The following is a 25095-nucleotide window of genomic DNA, read 5'->3' as shown; positions in this document are numbered from 1 at the left end:
TACCAAATTCAGAACAAAGTGAACTCTGTTTGAGTCATCATAATTATGCTGGGTTTTTGTTTTGCCAGGTATTTTGCCATGTTTACTTGGAGCAAATAATAATTCTTGATGGAAAAATCAAAGATAGGATCAGGTGTTAGTAGAAACCATGGAAGTGGTCTGCATAGCTAAATAACTTATTTTAATATTCAACTTCGTTATAATTTTCTTGTCTTTTGCTTACTGCTGCTGTATCTTGCAATGAATATAATTGCTCTGTCTTTTCTTCTTTACTCTTCTCCCTGTAAAAAGAAAATAAACTATGTTAGTAAAAAATAAATGTGAAACACTTCAGCTGTATTTGTAGAACCTAATGCAGCAATAAAAGACCGGTGTTATCAAATACTGCATTTAAGGCTTAAATTCTTCTCATTGCATTGAAAACTCTGCAATGGCTTGAGTGAAAAAACGAAACACTTTGTTCTTGCATTGATGATGTTCCAGCTTAGAGTAGTTAACTTGGAGTCCTAATATAAAATTTCCCTGGTATTTATAAGTGAAAGAAAATCCTGAATTTGTATCTAAATTGTTCTTTCTTCCCTTTTTTTGTGACAGTCCAATGATGATAATTACACAGAAGATCACTAGTTTGGCATTTGAGATTCATGATGGTAAGATTTCTTTACTGTGTTTAATTTTCCATACAAAATAAATTTTACCAAAGTTCATCATGAGTCAGTGAATTACTTTAGACCACACTTGTGTTTCAATGCAAAATAAATTTCTGTGCCTCGGTTGTTTCATTGATGCTTATTAATGAAAGTACTGGGAAATGTTGTTCTGACTCGACAGAAGCTCTAAAAATGCTGGCACTGTGCAGAAGATATGACTTATCAGACCAGTGACGCTTCTGGAGTCAATGTCTAAAGAGCAATGATACTCTTTTGGGCTGGGGTATTGACTGTGAGAGTTAACTAAAGAACTTCCAGATTCAGAGACCTCTGTCACTGACAGATGGATAGAAAAGGCACATGTAATTTCAGCTGTTGAGCACCTTTTGTTTTAAAATGCTAATTCTTGAGCACTTCCCTAGTTTGTGCCATATATGCTGATTTTTATAAAACCTTTGTGTGTTTCATTTTGTTTAGTATCATAATTACACTCATAGCTAACAGATTGCGGTGAACAGGGAGATTATCTAATTATGTTTATGTCTTTTCTCCTGTCAGATGTATCCATCAGATAAGTGGGCCCTGTGACAATGAATCCTAATGTTGGCTTTCATGGGCAGAATAGCTAGGTTTTTAGTTACCTTAAAATTCAAAGGAGTAATTATCATTTTAAAGTTTGAAAATGTCATCTCATAAATCTGTCCAATTAGCTTGAATCACTTGGAGCTACAGATGTCAGTTGAAGATTTGGGAGTGTAGCTCCAGACACCTGGATAAAGACACCTGCTGTTCTGATATTGCTTATTAACACTGTGCATGAAGTTTAATATGTTTCTGCCTCATATGTATCCTTGCTTTAGTGCTCTTGGTGTTTAATGTTTTTTCTATTGTTAAGTGGCACTGTCTAGAGAAGCCTGTGGGCAAAAACTTTCAGGAATATGAAAAGTTGGGTAAAGACCTTTTAAAAATATTTTTGTGTGAATGAAAATAAATAATGCTGGGCTTATCTAGTTGGTCAAAGACATTGATGTTTACCTTCCAGAGAAAATATTTTATTCGGAAGGAAGTAGTAATTTTGCAATCTATAATCAACTAAAGTAAAGAGTACACAGGTTAGTGGAAACAGGTTATTATAAGGAAGTAATAGTTCTGGTATCAGGCATGAATGCTTCCTCTTACTATTATTTTGCTGGGGAAAGAGCTATTCTGAATTTGCTGACATCATGCACAAATAGTGGAGTGGTGGTATGGAACAAGCATGTGAGTGCTCCTGGCAGTCTTGAGACAAATGTTTCATTTAGTCAGCTCTATTCTTAACTTTCATCATGAACTAGACTAGATTTTTTCCTACTTAAATTAATTCAGATAATTTGTTTTTTCTTCTGGATTTCTTTATACATTGAATTTTTAGTGTAAGTCCTGACATTTTGTTCCTCATTGACCTCTAAATTCTTTGTCAGCCCTTGAGTAGTAACTATATTGGAAAAATTTCTCTGGTTGTGTCAGCAGTTTAGCAGATTCCTTGAGTTGAATGGTCACAGTTGTGAACACGACTTTGAAAAGTTGATGTGACCAATGTGAATTCAGAAGCAGCTGATAGTCTGGTGTCATGAGATGATAAGAAAAGATGTGCAGGGAAGACTAAGATTGCTTTAAAGCAAAATTTTTTAATCTTAGACAACCTAAAAGGGATCCTTCATGAAAAATTAATGAAAACAAGCCCTGCTGTCAGTGGGCTTTTGTTCACTCTACAAAGGTACATGCTTCCATTGGAAATTACTTAGAGATATAGGGACAGGAGAGGAGATAATGTTGCAAATAATTCTAAGTGATTAATGACACTCTGAGTCTCTAGTTACATCAGCTTGGCTATATTAAACACCAATTACTTTATTTTCTTCCCTCATTTTTTTTACCAGTACATCCAAGGAGTGTAATGAAAATAAACAGCCGGGAAAAAATGTTGCTGTGTTGGAAGTTCCTGGTAAACTTCAAGGTTCCATTGGTAGCTGGGTTGGTTTTTGGTAAAGGCCAGTCTTCTGGACTTGATCTTTCCATGGCAGCCAGTTTGTTGTCTTCAGCTGGTTTCATTTGAAGGTCCTGGAGTGAACTGAGTGTAGCCACAAAGGCCACTCACTCTTGCTGCATATTCAAGTGTCTGTCTAGCTAAGTGGATATGCTTGATTCCAAACTGAAAACTAGCATGGAATCCCATACACAAATAACAGCTACCCCTATAACTGTTAGACCCTTGTGCTCTTACCGTGAGGGATTTTTTTAAGCAGGGAAATTAAATGCAAGTTGCGTATGATTTGGACTTGATGATCCTTGGGGGTCCCTTCCAATTCAGCCTATTCTGTGATACTGTACTTTAAGCTTGCTGTACAATACAAACATTCCAGAAGTTTGCATGGATCACAAACTTACACCTGAAGAGATTTGGTGTATGCCTTTCATGTATTCTGATCTACATTTTGAACTTCAGTCTTTGGTAGTTCTTACCTTGCAGTTCCTTGTTACTCAAATGAGCAATGCCAAAAATGAGTAGTCAGTGTGTTAACATTTGCTTTGTATTTTTTGCTGATTACCCCTGGCATCTCACATGTATATTCTAAAGGGATAAATGTTTTTATGTAATTTGGAAACTGCTGATGTCCATATTAATTCTTTATGTGAAGATTTAGATTTATTTAAGCAACACTTCAGGAAAATAACAGAGTTAAGAGAGAAAAAGGAATTTTATTTTTATTAGAACAAAAAATTTGCAGCTGTTTAACAAAAAATATTGCTTTCTAATATTTCTGTTAATTATATCAGTGAAACTGTCATGGTGCGGTGCTGTTTTGGGGTTTTTATTTGGTAACTTGCTGCTTTCTTATTATGGTTAGGATTATCATTAGGATATGGTTATTATGGTTAGGATTTCCTTTTAATGCTCTGTCTCCATCTACCTCTTGATTTTTATTTATTTTTTTAATGTGCTCTCTGTTATGATAGTGACAGCACGGTGATTATTGTTTCAGTATCAGTTACCGAATTATTTTTTTATCATATATGTCCTTAGTGGTTAAAAGAATTATATTGTATTTTTCCCCTTCTAAGTTTCAAGTATAGTTTTGTGCCTCTGTTTTGCTTGTATGGCTCTCTGGATATGAAGACTTGTACATTTTCTTGCTTTTTTGGTAGGTTTTTTCCAATTTTACTCAGTGGGCATTCTACCTATTTACCTTTGTTGCTGCCAGTGCGGTAATAACAACTAAAACTGTTATTGGCTGTCTTTGGATCTTAAAATGTTTTAATAACAACAGCATTTGGGCTCAGTTGGTGATTCAATTCAGAACTACAAAAATTTACTGTAATTGCAACAGAACCGGTGATAGGATCTATGGTTATTATTAATGTATAATCCTGTGTCTAGGCATTTTTAGTTACTGATTAGCCAGATTTCCATACAAATATAAAAGTGGATAAGTTTAACCACAAAGATGGGGTGATAATATTTGTAAATACTGTTGTAGTGAGAGCTCAGAAGCAGTCATAATATCCCATAATAAAGTCTGTGTGGCAGGATAGTGGTGTGTGCCTAAGGGTGTTGGGTTTGTTACCATTAGGATATGGGCTCTTGAGAAGGAATGTAAAGACAGAACTTCCTCATGATGTAGACCACTTGGGAAATTTTTTTACTGATGATTTACATAATTCTTTTACCAAGGAAGGAACATAGGAGTATTTCCTGCTTTACAGATGAGAAAATGGAGTTACAGTTGCTGAGTGACCGAATTGTTTCACCTCTCTAACAGATGTTCAATAAAACCCATTTTCTCTAATCTCTGCCATGTGATTTTGTAGTAAGAAGGAGTTGTTGTGGTAGTCTCTCGTTTTAGGACAGAGGAAAGCAATTCTTAAAATCCCCAAAGGAATGCTACAAAACCTCATGAGTTCCCTAGCAGCAGTGTGCTGCTGAAGTGGGAGCTCTTCATCTCCAGTGTGTAGTAGGTAGGGAACAGCTATGGTTTATCAGGTCTCTTTTCCCATGGGCCTGGGAAGTAGTGAATGTGTATTTATTAATTCATCTCATACTGAATAAGCAGCAATGTAAGAGCACCTCTTCCATGTTTATTTTCTATGATTTAAAAAAATCTTAACGGTAGCTTCCAGAAAGCTTTCAAGAGTGTGACAGAGATCATCATGTTCTTGCATGCTGTGCTAGGATGATAAATGGGCCTTGAAGACACTGAGAAGGCATTTAAAAAAAAGTCCCAGCAAAACAGGGAAAGCCACTAACCTGACCTCAAAGAATCTGCTGGCTGGAGGGAAACCTTCTTGAGATAGGAAATGAAAAATTAACGGAGGCCTACTTGGATGCAGTATATTTTAGACAGCAAGTGCATTGCTCACAAAGGGCCTTAAATGACTTCATATGTATATATGTAACAATTACATACATAACATAACTAAAACCTGTTTTAAACCTGTTTCCTCCTACCTCTCCAAAACCACAGATCATATTCCATTGATTAGATTCTTCTATTTCAGGTTTGAGGGTCTTTCCTCCTTTTTGGTCACACATTTGTAATATGAAATATTTCATTTGACTAATTACCTTTATTTAATGACTAATCTTGCTTTATGCAAGTTCATTTGGACACACTGGGTGATAGCTTCCTCTTTCTGACTTCAGGGTAAAATACTTATATGGAATATAATGGCAAAGGAGGCTCCTGCTCCAGTCAGTTTACATTGTGTGGGCTGTGAGAGACTGAAGGCTCTGAATGACACAGTTCACTATGTGATGGGATCTACATCCATCTATAGGTGTCTTTGTGTTAAATTTGTTTGTATTAAAATCAGAGATTCACTACCTGAGAACTGTAATATTATGGCCTTAAAGGTTACAGAATCTTTCAAAATGCTTCTTTCACATTTTTTATTCAGTGCCTTTATCAGCATAAAAGCCATTGCTACAGAACCAAGGAGAAGATGTGAAAATGTAATGATGAGGAAGAGAAGGTGATGCCTTGAAAAGGCTGATCTAGAGCAGAGACTAGACAGAGCTAAAGAATAAAGTAGGTATTTATTAGGAGGCCTCAATAGATCCACCTTGGGCAGCACAAGAGCCCAGCCAGGGCTACACCCAAGGTGAACCCAAAATGGTCACAAGAATGGATGAGCGGGCACGGGGTCTCTCACTTTTATAAATTCTGGGCCATTAGCATATTGGAGCTAATTGTCCAATTACAGCTTTAGCTTGTGAAGTCCCATCCTTCTTGTTTTTCTGTCTTCAGTCCATGTTGTTTATGCTCTTGGGCCTGAGATCTGGATCAGCTGTCCTTGGTTCCCAGCTAGAGAAGGAATTGTTTTGTCTCCCTACTCTGCGAAGAGAGCTCACCATCCCCTAATATGAAACCCAGACCCACACACTAAAGCAGCACAGAATCTGAAAAATAGAAAAGCTAAAACCTGAGGCATCAAAGGTGCTGCATGAAGTTAGGGGGTGATAATTTATTCTTCAGTTTTTTCTTGCCTTGAATGAGTCTGAATGGTGATAACTTTTGACTGTGAAGGATCAGGAGCAAGGAAGGCATTTTCCCTGGTCATATTGAAGCAGAGGAGGTGGCAAGTTGGTAACTCCCTCTGTATTCTCAGCTTTGTTGAGGACTTAAAGTGTGGTTTTGAAGTCATAAGTGTGTGTGGATCGTGGCCATAGTGGAGTCACACTCTAAGGCAACAGAATTTCCTTCGTTGTAGATAACAAGTGTTTCCATGAGTCATAGAATTAAATTAGCTTTTACTTCCCCTCAGCTCCTCAATCTTTTTTGTCATAAGGCTCACTGATTTTGATATCTAAAAAAAAAAATTGGCTCCAGTTGAAACTTAGCCTGGATCAAGAATAAGGGCTCCCCTCTTTGGATTTACTGGCATCAAATAGTGGGGTTGGAGGCAACCTTTCTATGACAGGAGGAGTATCTTCTATAGAAACATCTATTTTCATAAAGCACATTAGGATTTCATATTTAGATTGCCCTGCTCTTTTGTCAAACTTGATTAGAAATTGGCTGCTGGGTTTAAGCACTGCTGTGAAGAAAGATAATTGAAGTGTGATCCCATAAATTTGATTTCCTTTAGGAAGCTATGTGGATAAAGTTTTTAGTAGTTGCAATTGTAAAGAAAAAATGAAGTACAAATAGCAGGAAATGGCTGCATGTGGGAGTATCTGAGGCACTGGAGAAGGCTGCAGGAGGAACTGAAGTGGTCATTCTGGCAGGCAGTGCTGGCTGGTATTAGCCAGGGCTATCTGAAGGAGGGAGCTCTTACTTTTTTTTACTATACCTGAATTAGTATATTTCATAATAAATGAAAATGTTGAAAGTCTTATTTTTTACTTTTCTCTTTGATGAAAGTAAAGAGATTTTGAAGACTATTTTACAGGGATAGATTGCCAGCATTTCAGAAATAGCCACATATGGCAAGAAGTAAACTCAGTCTTGTTGCTGAACTTAGACTTGGACTGCCCTCTTCTGCTAGTAGGGGTTAGAGCTTTTCTTGTTAGTGCTCAGGAAAAAGGCTGTGGCACCCTTTACTGCCATGCCTGCTTCACCGGAGCTTGGTCATGACCTTTATTTGCAGTGCAAAGTTGTTCTTGAGATCTGTTCTAAGTTTCCAATTGCTGAAATCTCTCTTGGACTGTGTCCATTTCATGCATTGAAACTGCAGTGACTATGGCTATGACAATGGCTGTGTTTTGGGGCTTGTCCTGTTTCCAGAATTGGAAATAAAGGGTTTTAAAACCTGCAGACTTTGAAGTCTCAACTAATGTAGAAGAATTGTTTTTGTTAACACATTTTTCAAGTTGTCATTGCTTTCCTGAAATCCACATGATTTCACGTTTAGGTACTGCTGGATATAACTGAAGATATGAGAGTTTGTGATTTTGTCAGTAAGAATTGTTTGATCCAACTCCAGCAAAAATGTTATGTGACATAATAGCTCTGAAATCGATTGAGGCATTAAGAAATTACATTGCAGCATGAGACTTGTTCTGCTGAGTAAAATATGGGGGGATTTAGCTTTTCTTTATTTTTTTCTTTTTCTTGTCCTCTTCCCTAGGAATGTTTCGGAAAAATGAAGACTTGACTCCATCACAGAGGTGTTTAGCTGTAAGGTAGGCTTTCAGACATTCTGCTTTGGGGATGTTTTGTGTATTTTCTTAATGCTCTCTGCAGTTTCTACAGCTCAGGTTCAAGACAGAGTTTATAAGGTCATGTAAAACAGATCCATGTTTCTATATATTTTTAGTTTAATTTGTATATCTGTTCTTCTGAAAAATATCACTAGGAGGAGATTTTATAGTTATTTAAAAAGAACATTCTAAGTTCTATGCAGTCTATGCAAATGCATGCCATATCAGATAGGAGTACACATATGAAGTAGCTGGTGAAGAAACATTGTTAAATTTTGTTTTTCAGTATTTAACTTGCCTTTTCTCAGTACTTTATTCAGGACACTTGAAAATAGTATGTTGCTTTGGGCAAGAGAGTGTTGAGACATCTGTTTAAATTGAAATTATTGCCAGTTAGGCCAAACCTTTGTTTATTGATTCAATTGTTGAGGGAAAAATAGTTTACGCAGTGGAACAAACACTTAGGAAAACAGCCCTCCCTTTCCTTCCTCAGGCTCAGCTTCAGTCAAACACCTCTGCTGGGCAGGGAGAGACTCAGTAGAGTTCAGGAGGTCTGTCTCAAAATGCCCAGTATGGATTGGAAAGAAATGCTATGTGTAGAATGTTTCAAGCTGTGATTACGAAAGACAGACAAACTGCTCTTGTCCATGTGGTTTTTACTGCAGTTAGAGAGAGTGGTAGCATGGAGTGTGACTTTTCCTACTGTGGAAATCCTGAAGAACTACACAATCCATCTCACCAGTTGCTTGTCTTTGAATTACAGACGCATGCCAAGTCTACTGGAGTATTTAAGTTACAACTGTAATTTCATGGGTATCCTGGCAGGCCCGTTATGCTCTTACAAAGACTATATTACTTTCATTGAAGGCAGATCATACCAACTGCAACAGTCTGAAGCAAATGGGAAGGAAGATACAAAGTATGAACAAACGGATCCTTCCCCAAATGTAAGATGTGTGACTCTTGCAGTGCTGATGCTTATGGAATCATTGCATGGAAAGCTTGGTTTGCACTCTTCATTTACAGGCATAACTGCTGAGCTGAGTCTGGAGTTCGTTCATCAACGGAATAGTTCCTTGTTCAAAAAGTTACATGCTTATTTTTTAAAGGCAGGTTTTCTCCATGGTTTCCAGTCTGGATCTTGTGGATAAAAGCAGATTAATTTGGAGCTTCCTAACAAGTTTATATGGTAAAAAGCCATCTTTAAATGAAAACTGTTCATGCATGTTCACTTCAAAGCATATACTGTGCATAAAAACCCAGTCATATGTAACAAATTGAAAAGGTCATAGAAATAGTTTCATTTTTCATGCTTGCAGTCATGTAGAGAGGTATTAAAGAAGGATTTTGATCTGAAGGTGTAGTAAAAGATGTACTACCCATAACACTATGAACAATACTTCAAGACACATAAGTCTTTTTTTTCTTTGGTCTGTTACTGGAGAAGAGACCAAATACATAGAAAAGATAATCCAGTTGATCATGCCTTACAAGAGAGATTGTATGACCTGAATTTAAATCAAAAGCTCACAAAACTTTTAAAATTTAGTCCAATTAGGTTAATGCCCAGAGTATTGAATATTATCTTTTCACTCTTTTCATATTATCTTACGTAGTAATGTATCAGGCGTTTAAATTTACATGTGCCTAAGATAATTCTTACCTCCCATAAGAGGCAGATTTATCATGGGGTCACATGGATGGCTTTTGCTAATTCCAGCACCAGTTGCCCATGTTCTGCTTGTCTTGTGAGACCAGCTGTTGCTGGAGCAGATGGAGGTGTTTTCCCACATGGAGCTGCTTGTCTTGTCCTACCATCTAGAGGTCATGGCCCCACAGCTGGGCCAACAGGGAGTGCTTCCCAATCACTTCCATCCTTGGAAAGGTGGGTGAGGACTCTTTGCATGTTCCATTCTACCCATCTTGTGTGATTGTAGTAACTTGCACAACTGGAATCTAAACTCATGGCTGGAGGATGATAACACTTGAAGGTGCTCCACGAATTGACAGAGCATGTGAGTTCACGCAAGTGAGCTGTGGAACATGTTAGGAAGGGTGAGACACTGAGAATTCCTTGTGTAGATCAGCATCACATGGCCCATGCTCTGCTTTGATGTGTTGTATCCACAAAGTTACAGGCACTTTTGTTTCTAAATGTTGTTTTGGCCCAGTAAAGTCTTGTGTACTGAAATCCTATTTCTGCAGAAAACTGTTATATAGTAAAATTATTGCAAATAAATGGAGGTAAACCAAACCTGCCTGTATCAGTACTTCTGGACACACATCCACTGATTGCCTGATAGGACTTCCTGGCTTTTTACCACATAATCTTGCTAGTAATATGGAGAAGGTCAATAGAAATAAATATAAACCTATGATGGCTTCTTCTTTCAGGTAAGTGCTTTTCCTTAAAATTATTTGCTCTTAAATGCTTGAAACTTTTGCAATTTATGCTGCATTAGCTTTTGACATAAAAACAAAGAGAAGCTGTTTATGCTCCTGATATTTCATCTCCCAACTGGTGTTAGAGAAATCTGGCTGCATTTTATAACACCAGTGAGTATTGTGTGCTTTTGGAGAAAGATGAATGACACAATTTCACTGCATTTGCTGTATCAATTAAAATATTCATTGTCTTGTTCTAGAAGAATGTTTAAATACCATTAACTTTATATTAATACTTAAAATTTGTTATTATTTCAAGAAGAATAAATTTTTACGTAACTCAAAAAAGTTTGAAATGTAGAGGAGATCAGCAAATGTTAATGTCATAAATAAAAAAGAATCCTTGAGCTGAGTTACAGTAAGTTTCATTTATTGTTAAGTAAAATTACATAACTGAAGTAGTTCATGCCAGCCTCCTCCCCTATAATGTGTGTTGACTGCATGATGTAAACTTGGATTAGTACTTTTGCTGTGTTCATTGCATGTTAAATGAAACAAGTCACCATATTAAAACTTACTTCTTATATCCCTCCTATTGTGCCTTTTTGCAAGCTATCAGTTGTTGGTGCTCAAAGTGGTGTCCACTCTCAGAAATTAATATCTGTCTTTGTAAGTTTCTTTTTATTATGGCTACCCTTAAAATACAAGATTCCTGTCAGCAGATATCTGCTTTCTTGCTTATTATGCAGAATCTTCCTACAGGTTATAATGTTCTTGCTTAAATATCTATAGTTTTTGTCTGAGGCACCAACCTCTCCAAAATAATGTGCTTTAATACCACTAAATATTAAGTACTGATTCTTTATCAAATTAAGAACAAGTTCATTCAAATAAAATTTTTCAAGATTCCTCTCTACTTTTTAAAATCTATTTGTATATGTTATACATGCTTATGCAGTAATTTATTTCTAAACTTTCTGAGCTCTGTGAGTGCTTTACCTTTATTTCTTCAGTTAGAAAGCTGCTCCTGAACTGCTTTCTCCAATTAGGTATCTAGCTTTCAACCTAATTATATTCCTATCTAATTTATGCACATCTAGTTTTGTCCTGGCACTGTCTTCTAGCTTAAGTACCTCCTTCCCTTCCTAGTGTTGATCATATTTCATATTTTTATACAGGTATGCTCAGTTGTTCATCAAAACTGGATGAGACAGATCTTTTTACTTTTTTGTTGTAAAATAATTTGTATTTTGTGCTTCTTCTGAGGTCAAAGTTATCCTGCATTTTACTGTCTTTTAATTTCTTAACAGAACAGTTATTTTGCTATGTTGAAAACTTAAAAAAGTAAAATAAATGAAACTACAAATTACTTCATCCTTGTAAAAATTGATGAGCCCTTCTATGTGACTGTGCAATTCAGTGATTTCCCATTTATGCCTTGGCAAAGAAAGGTTAATTAAGTAATAAGAAGTGAATGAATGTTTTACCAAATGCATTTCAATAGGTAATTGAAAAATTGAACAATGATTTTGTTGGTATCATTGCACAGTGTTGTAGTTTGAGTCAGATAATTTGATTTGTCTGAAACTAACTTGTCGTGAAAAAACAAACAAAACCCCACCAAAACTTACCAGACATACCACCACATCTTCCCACCAAAAAATTTCCAACAAACCCCCTCCTGCAAAATGCCAAAAATCTAGGTTTTCATCTGATTTGTTTCTCTAATCTGACTCAGCCTAAGGAGCCAAACCTTCAGAGAGGGAGTGGAGGCAGGGCAGGACTCCTTTGCATTGCAGCCTGTGTTTGGCTTGGCCTCAGAAACTCTGCTTAAACCAGTCTGGAAACAGCAGCTCCCCAGAGGTGGGAGATTTATTTCCACCACAGTTTTCTAAGGACCCTGTAATCCCTGATTCTGATCCCTGTAAGTGGTATCAGCATGCTGGGATTTATAATTATTGAGTGAAGTAGTGTAATTTAAAAAAAATAATAAATGTTTAATTCATGACAGAGTACTGTATGAGTTCATTATTTGTTCTTAAAATAAATTTTGTTGAAAATCTGATGCTCCTTCATAAAAGAGGTGTTTTCCCCTCCACAATTTATTTAACAACCTTCAGAGAAATGCAAAGCATATTTGGTGTTGAATAGGCAGGTGAATGACATCTGTTTACTAAAAGAAAAATTGGCAAATAGAGGCAGCGGCACAAGGCAGGTCCTTGAACAGAGATAACAATATAAGTGGCCAAAACATTTTTTGAGACTTTGTGGTCATCTTCAGATGGAAAGAACCTATTTTATATATTCATACTTCTGTTTTAACTTGCATGTTACTGTTACCAGCTTATTGTTTCTCCTGCAGAATTGAACATGACTTGTAATTATGGCCTAGGCCTTAAAGTTAAATCCTTGCAAATGTCTTCAAACTTGGGGTGATGCCTTCTGATACTTACAAATATCAGACTTTTGTATTTGTCACCAGAATTGCCAGAATTAAAGATTCATTAGTATTAGTAGTAACTGATTTTATGAACATACTTTTCTATTGAAGATCCTGAAGGCATTAAGCCAACTGAACTTTTCCTCTGCTGTAGCAAAGAGAGGGATTATGAATAGTTCTGAAATAACCAAGGAATGCTTTTAGAAAATTAATGCTCTTCACGTTGAGCTCTTGTAATAGAATAAAGTATTAAAATGAAGTTCATTAGAAAGCAAACAGATAATTAAGCACCAGCTTTAACCATTAATAGGTAGTTGCCTCCTGAATTATCTGGCAGATGTTTTTTGTGAAATCATTGCGATTCCTGATCCTTCCTCTCTGAAATATCTTCTGAGATGAGCCAAGTGAAATATATGCAATATCCAAAAATACCCTCACTGTTTTAGAACTTTTCCAAGTCTCACTCTTTAATCAGGTTGTACCACTTCTTACATCTGTGCAACTGGGTGAATCCAATTTGATATGTTATGTCTTGCCAAAGTGTGTGCTTTCAGTTGGACATTTACTGCCCCATTCTGTATCATGGAAAAAATTGCCCTTTATTTTGGAACTAAATGAGCTGAACTCTCAGAGAAGCAGGATGTTATCTTTAAAAATTTGGGTGGGTATACTGGAAGCAGCACAGACAGATTCTGGTTATATTTTTGTTCTGATGCTTCAAACAAAAGTAGATTGATTGTTTTCTTGTCAAGTTTAGTATCTGTATAATTGTAATGTAAATTAAACCAGTAATGTTTAAATATTGAGATTGCTTAAAACAAAAGCTTGAAAATTACATTTCTGTGAATTAGCTCTCGAGCTTCTCTTGTTGGTGCCTCCTTTAGTATGTTACTGGGGTCTTTCACAAAATATGGTGTCTGCCTTTGGGATGTGGACCAGACTAGTGACTTAAAGCAGTCAGTGTCACTCATATATTGCTTATATTGCTCTGTATGTTTTATAATAGAACCTTAGAAAAGTTCTACTGAAGATACATACTCTTTACTGTGGTGGTTATAGCAAAGCTGAGTTTTGAGAAAATTTGAGTAGGTCCTATCTGAACAACACACTTGTAACATATCTGTGAGCATACTATTTGTACCATTGTAGCTTGATCACTCTGATTGGGAAAACAGGTCCATCTAGAACTGATTGGCTGAAATTTGGGCTGAAATTCATAAATTATTTCAGTATTTTAGTTGGTTTAGAATTTAGATGCTTTGAAAATGTAACAGAGATGATTGATGTATTGAGTTGGGCAGAAATTGAACACCTGCATTATGGCAAAGGGTCTTGAAAAGAAACTGGAGTTTTGCCATTATTCTGGAATCTCTGCAGTAATAATCTTACTTTGTTCTAGATTATATGTTTTGTGTTATGGTGTCTTAACAATTTAATTGCTTCAGTAATTTGACAAGAAAATAAGAAAAAAAAAACCCCGACTTGCAAAAGGTGCTCTGGTTATTAAAAGGACTTTTAGAGAGTCAGTGTAGTCAGACTGGATTTATTGCATTGGCTATGGGAAGTGATGCTCACTACTTGATCAATATAACAACATTCCTTGAATCTCTATAAAACAGATTTTTTTATAAACTATTTTAAAGTTGCTTGTATATATATTACTGAAAAATTAACATATATGTATGTCTGTATAGGGAAGGAAGATTATAACTTTCCTTTGTTTCCAAAAGATAAACAAAAAAATGAAGCTTACAGAATCTCCCTTAAATTTTCAGATAGCCGTGGCACAGAAGCTCTTGATCTGTGGACTGTCCTTACTCTTCCACATGACTATTACACAAACTTTGCCTGTGGAATATAACATTGATGATAACTTCAGAGCTACAGCATCATGGCCTGTAAGGTTTTTCTACCTGTATGTGTCTCTTATGGCTGCCAGACCCAAGTATTATTTTGCATGGACTTTAGGTAAGTATATGTTTAAAAATATAATAATAACAACAGAAATACCATTGTTGAATATCAAAGAGTACTGAGAGTCATCTGAGATGTGCACACTTCAGTGTGTATTAAAAAGTGGCAGTGCCCTCTTGAGGCCTTAGGAAAACCTGATTGCATTTAAGTCTTTCAAGGTATTAAGTACATTGAGTAGTGTCTCTTTTTGAGAAGTGATCACTCTCTTTTTGGAAGGTGATAGTGTTCCAATGAACAGTAACTTTAAAAAAAGGAAAAGTAGTGGTACATCTGTTCTGATGTACAATCCTTTTTGTTTATGATTTTTAAAAATTTATTTTGATACCTTTATTTTTGGCATATCTTCAGAGTTAATTTTAACCTCTTTCTGTGGTTAGTTATCAGTAATTTGCTTGGTTTTATTCAATCACAAAGGAAAATTAATACTTCGGAATTCAGGTACATGATACTGTTGTTAATAGTAGGTGGCATTTTCAGAATTTGATGGGTGACACTTCAGTTTTAGCCTTAGTTTACTAAAAGTTTGAATGACTGGTGGGATAACGTGCTTAGTAACTTATTTAAGACACTTGAATAGATTATACCATTTAAAGAATATTTTGCATTTCCCTTTATGTTACTTGTAAAAAAACAATGTGTACAACAGGAAGATGCTTTATTTAAGTAAGCTGACATCTTGAAAGTGGCTCACACAACAGATTTCATCAGCTTCCTCCTCCTCTCCAATTTTGCATATTTGTCTGATAGTTCTTTTGAGAGAAAATCTGTGGGAACAATGCAATAAAGAAAGCTTTAGGGTAGCAGAGCAGCATGACTCATTTACAGCTGCTGCTTTCATTCCTGGTCAATGAATTAAATACTTTCAGCTTGTCTGGATATAGTAGTTCTGGGGCTTGTTGTGGAAATAAATTTGAATATTATGCTCTTATACACCCGTATCATCATCTATAAATAGTAGTAGTCATCTGAAAAGTGAATAATTTCAGTTGGGCTTTTTTTGGCCTTTAATACTTCAGTTGGATTCCTCTTTATGCACTTGCTAGCAGTGTAGAGCTAGCATTCATCTGTACTTCTAGTTTGTTAGCCTTCTTCCTTCCACTTTGTCTCATCTAAACCTATAATGGTAGGAGTAGAATGTGAGGGGCTTTAACAGTTTTACTGGATGTTACACCTTTAAGGTGTTCATTGCTATTCTTTATACTTTAAAAAAAGTATTAATGAAATTAATTACTTAAAATGAATACTAAAATGCTAGTTAATAAAATGAGTACTTACTCTAGTTACAGTCTTCGCATTCTAGCTTGCAAAAGATTATGGAGTTTGTGTTTGCAGTTGTTTCTCATTGAGCGTAAAACTATTGCCCAGTATTTGAAGTTGGCATAGCAATGTCAGATGTAAGGCAGCAAATTTTGTTACTTTCAAAGATATTTAGAAAAAATCCACAAGGAAGTAAAAATATTAGAAATTCAAGCACATGTCATTTCCTTATGTGTGGCCATCCTAATTTTGAAAATACAGGTAAGGAAATGTTAGTGTCTGAGCTAACAAAGCTCAGGCGAAGGTGGTGACTGAAAGCGACAGGCAGTAGAGATCCCTGGTATTTTCTTGCATAGCCCAGATGACAGTAGAAGCTTTTTCTCCTATGGAAAAATATTGTTTGCTTCAAACATCTGACCTTTGACATGCACTGTAAACACTTCACATTCAAAGGTGTTGTAACAGTGGCCTTGTGCCATTAGTGGAAGTTTGACGAGCTCTGCATTCCTTAGAAAGTTCCTGGTTTTGTCTGTTCGCTTTGCACTGCTCTCCATGGGGTGCTGTGAATGTGCACCTGCATGGAGGGAATCACACAATTTAATCTTTATGCTTTTAGCATCACTGTTGCTGCATAATGAAGACCAAAGACATGCATGTGAACATTGAGCTGCTGTTTCAAATCATTAAAACCAGCTACTGTTTTATAGTCTTGATGCATCTCACCGAGTTTGTTTTTCTGTCTGATTGCTCAAGCAAGTCTAAGTAGGTGGTATGGGAGACAGGGAACATCTGTACTGTGTAGTAGCTAGTGCTACCTCTCATTCTTAGGCTTTTGTGCAAATTTTTGAATTGGAAGCTAGTGTTGCTTGGATTGTTTTCTGTTTGTTCAAGTGATCCTCAGTATTTAAAAGAAAAATTAAACACGGTCTTTAAAATGTGATAAATGTTTTGAATAAACTACCTGTTGTGTGATGCACAGTTTGTAATACAGACAGTTGATAATTCATTTGTTTCTTCTTGTGTCATTGCAGCAGATGCAATTAATAATGCAGCAGGGTTTGGTTTTAGAGGCTACGATAAAAATGGAGTTACACGTTGGGATCTAATATCAAATCTGAGAATCCAGCAAATAGAGGTTTGTTTCTGGTTCTTTCAAAAAAACACACATGCCCATGTAGGTAGTTACTCTTAATTTCAATAACTTTTCCTACACATTTGTTCCTTTAGATAGTGAATATGTTCTAAGTCAAAAATGATGTGTTCACACCTTTAAAAAAGGGTGGAAAATAGCCTGTTTTGAACATGTCAATTGATTTCCAAAATATTCTGTGGTTATAAGTAGTTGAGTAAATAACTTGTTCAGCTCATCACAAATTTGGGTGAGAGGATTTATAATTTATACACAAGAATTTTGAAACACATTGTGACACTCTGCAATTACGGAAATAATTAGTTTGTTTTACTTTACAGTTTTCCACAAGTTTCAAGATGTTTCTTGATAACTGGAATATCCAAACAGCTCTTTGGCTCAAAAGGTATTTATTTCTTAAAGGAAATTTTTTTTTCACTGAAAATTCTGAGATCTATATTTCTTTGAAAATGGTATAGCATTTGGAGCTAATGCCCACAAAACATCACTTGTTTAGCAACTGTGCAGGAGATTCTTCTTGTAATACTTGAAGTAAAGCTTCTGAGTTTAGGACTTCTCTCATAGTGTAAACTATCAGGTTATGATAGATTCTGTTTTCCTTCACAGGCCATAGGGAACCTAAAACTGTTAATCTGTAGAGGTGTCTTTTTCCCCTCTCTTAGCATTCAGCCAGTGCACGTTGTTGAGAGCAGCAGGCAAAGTGTACGTCTCGGCCTGTGAAAGCTCTGCATTATTTTTAGCCACAAAGTGATACAGGAACTTCTCCATGTTCTCTGAGAGGACTTTCTGTGCTCCTTCCATTATGAGTGTATGACAGACATCAAACCCTACAATGTGCTGTCAGCAAAAATTCCAAATGACACTCTCTCAGCTGCACTCTTTTTCCTTGCCTGGGGAACAGGTACAGTCCCTGTGAATTGCACCATTCTGCTTCTTTGTGGTAAGGAGAAAGTAGAAGTGTTCTTGAGTAGCTCATGGGTGTTGTTTCCCTTCTTCCAGTCAGACTGTTGAGTTGATCTCCTATCCACAGGTGCAAGTTTAACTGAGGCCCCTATCTTGGGATCACTTAGAGGACTTTACCCCTTATTCTAGGATAGCTGGCAACTGGATGTCTCTTCCATCAGATTTCTTCATAGTACGTTCTCTTTCTTCCATAATTTCATCTCTAAATATTTTGCGCACCCAGTTTAAAAAAGAAGTTGAATTTTATGTGATTATTCTGGTTGGCTCAATGGTCAATGGAATCTGTTTCTATGACAGTCAACAAAAAATTGCATGTTTGCAGGTATTCAAATGTAGCATTTCAAAAACCAAATATGTAATTTAGCTGTTTTGATTTAGAGAACAGAAGTTTAACAGTATTAAAACATAATAGGACAAGATTAACTTTCAACAAACTTTCAAATCTGCTAAACAGAATGATTCTAAGCAAAAATTATTAGTGAAGAAGCATAATATTTCTGTTAAAAATTGAAAGAAAAAAATGCAAGTCAACTGCTCAGGGTGATAATAAAAGAAGATGTGAAGAAAAATTATAGCATCTCTTTTAATAAGTATTTTTTAAAAACAATAATAAAAGAATCCTTGGGGATGGTCTAAATTGATTCTGTCAAAGTGAAAGGGTGTGGAAAGGTGGATGTTCTGTGAAAGTTTTGTTGCAAGTAAAAGAGATCCATAAATAGTGGTAGAGAATATATACTTTGTTACTAATCATTTGGTTAGTGGCAATGCTCCAACAATTTGCATAGAGGACAAAGTAATGGATTACTTTAAACATCCACTTTTAATAACTCACTTTTTTTACCATTTATAGAAGTACCTAAAAGTTCAGCCATTCATCTTACATGAAATACCAGATAGTAGCATTTGTTCTGTTCTTTTCTGATAATTGTAGAAAAGGAACCATCAGTTAAAGCTTGATTGTGTGTAAAAACAAACTTGTAAAAAACACAGTTAATGGAGCTACAGATCACAAAGAGGTTTAGTAAATATTTAGTGTAGATCATAGTATACAGCAATTTAAAGGCATTATTATTACAAGCATGCAAGTTAAAATAGACATTTACATAGTATCATATGTAGCATAGTTACATATATAACAATATATGTCATTATAATGTTTCCTGGCTGGGAAAGCTATTATGTTCCCCTCAGCCCATTCTTTCTCTTTTTTAAAGAAACCATCTCATTCCATTTGTCTTTGGTCATGTTTCCAAAACCTCTGTGGTTCTTGTTGCTCAATTCTGACATCTTTCCAAACCTTCTGTCTTCTTAGAGTAGATGTAGTACTTCTGCTAAGACCTTCAAGATTTTTTCCCTGGCTTTTTAGAGGCAGAGTTGATTAATTTGAGTGGATTATTTATAATTATTTTCTTTGAGTAATACTGTGATGTGTTAGAAAGGGTGTTATCTGTCTTTTTTTGCAGCAGCAATCTACTGTTGATTCATGCTTAGCTGATGCTCAGTGTTTCATACTGCTGATCCATATTCATATTCAGCTACACTTTTTGAGTAAATGTTACAGGAATGGTACTGGTTTGTGTCTTCCACTTTTCTTATTAGATGTTCTATGCTTTGGACTTCATCTGGTTGATTTCAGAACATCCTTCAAGTCTGCCAAGAACATTTTGGATTCTAGTGCTCTCTACTAAGAAAACAATGTCAATCTTGTCCATCCCACCTTCCATCTCAAAAAAGGAAGGGAAGACAAGGTGGAAGAAATACTTCTCAGTCTACTACCTAAGTTAGTAAAAAAATCATAGAACCAGACTGAAGACAGTACCTTGCTGAACAGTTGATGCATCTTCCCACTTCTAGAGCATTATGGATAACCTGAACCACCTATATTTGAATAGATTTTCTCAACCTGTTGTGATGACCATATTTCCTTCATTTGTTTCTAGGATCATCAAATGAAGTATTTGAACAAGATTTATTATTGCCAAATCCATGGAAGCATTTAAGTTTACTTTTTACTCTTTGAAATTGAAATCTGAGGAATTTTTTTTGTACTGTTTTATCCCACTTGCATTGATACAGGTGAAATTTGGTTAGTTAATTTAATGAGTTTTGTTCACTCCTGAATGCTTTCCAGGGATAATTTCAGTACTTTAAACCAAATAAAGATTGAAGACATGTATCACTTTATTAATGAGATGTAATTAGCCACCAGTCATATACATTTAGAATTAATAGCAGTATTAGAACACATAACATTTCACATGTGTTTAGTGCTTTGGAGTAGTAAACATTTTAAAACACTCTTCTGCAACTAATCTCAAGCAGATTAAAAAGCACACCTGTATGTACACAATTACATGCAAACTGCACCTCCTCTCCTAAGGATGTGTGGGACACAAAACCCTGCTGGCATGCACTGCCTGTGGGAGATGTAGGTACTCCAGCTTGGTGTGCATCTGGTGATTTCACATGCCCCCTAGAAAAGCCTGGCACAAATCCATGTGCCTGCAGCTGACAGGGATGAGACACTGCTCCCTCTCATGGTGCACTGCACTGACAGGCCCCTATCTGGATGCAGCTACTCTGTGTCTAGCAGGGATGCTCTGTCTTGGCCAAGACAGAGGTCATTGTGTTGGTGGGATGACTTCTGGCAGTGTCAAATGAGGTTTTGATGAGAAGTATTTTGCTCCAAGATGTCTCCCTGACTCAGCGCATTTTCCTCATGCTTTGCTACTCCCGAGGCTGATAGATTCTCTGTCAAAAATGTCTCTATTTGCTATTCAGCCTGGCCAGTGTTGCTTTCCTCTTTAAAGTGATCTGTTTTGGGCAAATGTCCTCAGACAGTCTTAAGTATTAGGCCAGCCCCATGTTCTCATCTTAATTGCCACTCTGAATGAAGCCCTTTAGCAAGAGGAGGGAGTTGTGCACATATCCCACTGAAGACCTCATAAGATAAAACTTACCACATCTATTTGACTGAAATAAACTAAATTAGAAAATTACACTTTTAATCTTCCCCTCTTCAGATCCTGTCTTTTTACCTTCTGTTCTTCAACATAGGCTACATCATTAGGTTTCAGTAATCTTTTTGTGGAAGTTGCAGTAAAGTAGTTAGATTGGTAGTGGATGTTGCGGCTCTCAGTATCATTAGCTTGTTATCTTTGAACAACAGATGTGCATTCTCTTATCTCTCTCTCTTACTTGCTGTGTGGTTATAAAACCTTTTAACATATTTGTGTCTATAGCTTTTTTAGTTAAAACTCATTTTTGTATATTAGCTATAGATTCGTGCTCATGCATGCTTGTGGTGTTTATTTTTGCTTTGTTAGTTAGTATCTGTTTCCATTTTTCCTATTGCTTTTTGGTTTTCAGATCATTAAAGGCATTAAAGAACTCTTGATGAAGCTATATCAGGACTTTACCATGTTTCCTATCATTCTTCCACATCATGATGGTTTGTCATTGTGTGATATAATGTTGTCTTCTAGAAACCACCTTTCTTGGATTCCTTTTTCCCTTCTTCCTTCTAGAATTCCTTACTATAGGACCTTGCCTAGTAATTCAGTCTCAGTTTTAAAAAAAGCAGAGTTCAGCTTTCTCCTTATTTAATACTCTCTCAGCACTAGCGTATTTATTACAATTTCATTGTCATGCTCACTTAATTGTGTCACACAGACACGTTTTCAACTGTAGTTTCTTTATTATTCAAAATTGAAGGCAGTTATTAGTTTTCCCCTGTTCCTATAAGCTGCTCTTATTTTATGGAAAACATACCTGACTCATCCCAAGAATCTGGCGGTGGTTTGTACCTTCCAGTGCAGCTTTTCAAACGCATTCTTTGATGGCTCAAGATCCTGTATTAATGCCAAAACTCATCTTTGGATGCTTGTGTATCACTTCATTAGGAATAAGGACAATGTGTGATGGCACTGAGCACAAGTTTAGCACTGAGGGCTGGAATTGGGAGCTGTGAATAGCTTTAAGTGTTTTTTGTAAGCCATAATATAGTGACAACATTATTAAATAATAGAAAACTGCAATTGCATTGAAACCTCTTTGTTGGAGATGAAACTGGTAAAAGTATCAATGATAGCTGGGAAGACTGGGTGATTTGTTTCATGTTACTTATCTTGAATTATTTCTGACTTGCTAGAGTGTGCTATGAGCGAGCCACCTTCAGCCCAACGATCCAAACCTTCATTCTTTCTGCCATCTGGCATGGGGTTTATCCAGGATATTATTTAACATTTTTAACAGGAGTACTAATGACACTAGCAGCACGAGCTGTAAGTACAAACCACGTATCTTCATAAATAATAAGTTTTGTAAAAGCAAATTGATCATGTTCATTGCTCCAAAGATGCCCTTTACTGTTAATACACAATCTGTCTGATAGTGGTGTTTACTTTTTTTCGTTATGAGAACAATGGGGATGATTAATGAAAAGGAGGGCTTGATTGGTGGAAAAAAACTAGACTATACACAGCCTGTAACATCTTTGTAGCACCTTTGTATCTTTTGTGGAAGCTCTTCCTCTATATTAACTGTTAGTGTGTTACTATTGCATGCTGAACAGTTGATGTTATCTAAAGTAATTTTGAAAACATTAGTGACGATGAGTAGCTTAAAATTTGGGTGTCATTGCTATATATTTCTAGAGTCTGCCTCATTCCTAATTTCTCTCCAGTACTATTGTAAGGATGATAACTAAAGAATGTTCCCCCTCAAGCAGCACATAAAAGTCTCTAGTGCAGTTACTATTTCAAGCTGGCCAGCCAATAGTGCAGTCATATTAACAAGCTTTTGCAGTTGCTATTCAGAACCATATGGAGACAGCAAATCTGCCAAGAAATCTCTCACTGTTCTGCCTGAGAAAGCTGTGTAAGAACAGACAGGTTTATCAGTCACTCAGTGGAAAAGAGGAGCAAATTACACATCAGATCAGAGCAGCATAACAGAGCACTTTTTTGTTGAAAGAACCAGGGGAGTGAGAAATGAAGCCGACTGCTCTGTGGTTGCTATAATAGCTAGGGGAAGGTGGTACTTCAGATTAAGATTGCTACTACATCAATAAACAAATGCTTCTCTTTCTTCACAAAATATGGGTATAGTCCTTGTTTGACAGAACCGACTCCTTTCTTTATAATAGATACAGCTTTCTTCTTCTTCCAGATCTATCACAGGGAACTTTTGACATTTGTCAGCCAGGGGCTGGAGCAAAAGCCAAGGTTCTGGGACAGTTCACAGATAATAGTTGTTTACTTAGTGAGATGAGCCCAGTAAGTGGAGTGCTCACTGCCCTTCATCCAGGGCTACTCTGGTAGACTATATCGTATTCATGTTTCCTATGTATCAAATCAATAGGCTAGTAAAAAAGTATTTTCAGTTTCTGTATCAACAGGTACTTAATATTAACTAAGATATGTTAGAGCATATTTGTTATTTAATTCTACTAGCCTTTAATTGCAAAGTTTGGCAACACTGATCCACACTTTGTTCTGTTATGCCTAAGCATGTATCCAACTTATTTTACTACCTTTAATCATTACAGATTTCATAACCGGGTGTTTACTAGTGGCAGCCATAGATTTGTGTTAAAAGTTGTTCTCCAAGTCCTAAAAATACAAGATTACAAGAAAGTTTGTGAAGCTTCATCTGGGTTCTACAGAACTCAGGAGCAAGTCCTTGCATGTGACCATAGGAATAATTAGAGGGAGATGGCAGAATGAAGGGTATGTAGCTAGAATTACTTGTTTGACTTAGCTTAACTAAGAAAAGACTGAGTGGGAATGTGGTATCTACAGGGCAATTAGAAGAACCAGAAGGGTCAAAAAGGGTTTTTAATGTGAAGAATTAAATCAGCAGGAGGTAGTTTTGGATACATTCTTTAGAAGGAGGAGTTCTAAAGAAACTGGGGGTTAAGGAGGCTGAACAGTATACTCTGGTGTGCAGCTTTTCAGAGAGCACTGCTTCAGTGCAGGTGACTGGGAGGTGGAACTGTGATATGAAGTGGGGTCAAAGGCTGAATTGAGCCCATTTTGGTTTGTCAGCACCTAAGACAGAGTGTGAGCAAGGAGAACAGTTCAGTCAAAGGAAGGAGAGGCAAAGTTTTATTTATGTCTTTATAATTATAGACTTAAATAAAACTGGACCCAACCCTGTGTGGGATTTGGATTTGAGTTTTTAAATACTTCTGGTATTCAATCTTTTGAGCAGAATTTTAGAATAAAAGAAAATTCAGCATAGAAATTTGAGTAATTTTATAATAATCCCACTTGACAGAAGTTAAGACCCCTGAAATATGTTATTAGAACTGATATTTTGTATATTCTGATATATACCCTACTTGCTTTAAAATATATTTTTATTAACAAGTGTACAAAAATGGCTTACTCTATATAGAGGCTTTTGTCAGAAAGATTCTGGCCTTCACTTACTCCAACCCTCTATATTTACCGTATGGCTTGATAGAATACAATTTCTGCCTCATTCAGACAATCAGTGCAAATTTGCATTGGATTTAGGGTAGGATTAATTTATTTAAATTCTGTTTAAATTGATAAATGCTTAATTCCCATGCTGAATGAATTGCAGGGAATTTGAACCAATTCTTGAAGTTAACGGGCATTTTGAATAGTTCAAATATATTTGACCAAACTGTAACATGTAAATTCATCCTATGACTTTTTTGTCAATGCAACAAACTGAGCTCTCAAGGTTTATTCCTCAGCTAACTCAGTATTACCTGCTTTTTCAGATAAGAAACAATATCAGACACTATTTTGTTCAATCTCCTGCTGTTAAACTATGTTATGATATTGTAACATGGATGGCAACTCAAGCAGCAATAAGTTACACAGTCGTGCCATTTGTACTGCTCTCTGTAAAACCCTCTCTCACCTTTTACAGGTAAGCACATTCTACCTGTTTCCTTTTCTTTCACTTGGAATAGAAATATTTTCAGTGGCAGAAGATTTCTGAAGCTATTTTAGTGATACAATTCTGAGATTGATTTGTAGCAAATTTCTAGTGCTTGAACAGTGTGTCTTGTGTTGCTCACACTTTTCTGTCATAACAGACTTATTTTTCAGGGGGCAAG

General features: G+C 36.2%; 1 protein-coding gene across 4 annotated transcripts in view; it reads left to right on the top strand.

Moving 5' to 3' along the window:
• The window catches only part of MBOAT2 (membrane bound glycerophospholipid O-acyltransferase 2), a 93164-nt gene that overhangs the window by 61368 nt on the left and 6701 nt on the right, over positions 1 to 25095 (top strand). For all 4 annotated transcript variants that reach the window (XM_077175058.1, XM_077175056.1, XM_054630500.2 and 1 more), the window contains 8 exons: positions 595 to 650; positions 7758 to 7812; positions 8594 to 8777; positions 14431 to 14623; positions 16918 to 17021; positions 17357 to 17421; positions 22150 to 22282; positions 24754 to 24905. In XM_077175058.1, coding sequence (XP_077031173.1) covers positions 599 to 650; positions 7758 to 7812; positions 8594 to 8777; positions 14431 to 14623; positions 16918 to 17021; positions 17357 to 17421; positions 22150 to 22282; positions 24754 to 24905 — 938 coding nt within the window. In that variant the 5' untranslated portion in view covers positions 595 to 598. The remainder of the gene's footprint in view (positions 1 to 594; positions 651 to 7757; positions 7813 to 8593; positions 8778 to 14430; positions 14624 to 16917; positions 17022 to 17356; positions 17422 to 22149; positions 22283 to 24753; positions 24906 to 25095) is intronic.

Source organism: Agelaius phoeniceus, chromosome 3 (genome assembly GCF_051311805.1).
Source record: "Agelaius phoeniceus isolate bAgePho1 chromosome 3, bAgePho1.hap1, whole genome shotgun sequence".
Taxonomy (NCBI): Eukaryota; Metazoa; Chordata; class Aves; order Passeriformes; family Icteridae; genus Agelaius; species Agelaius phoeniceus.
Note: the sequence above shows the minus strand (reverse complement) of the source record. Positions and strands in the feature narration are given on the sequence as shown.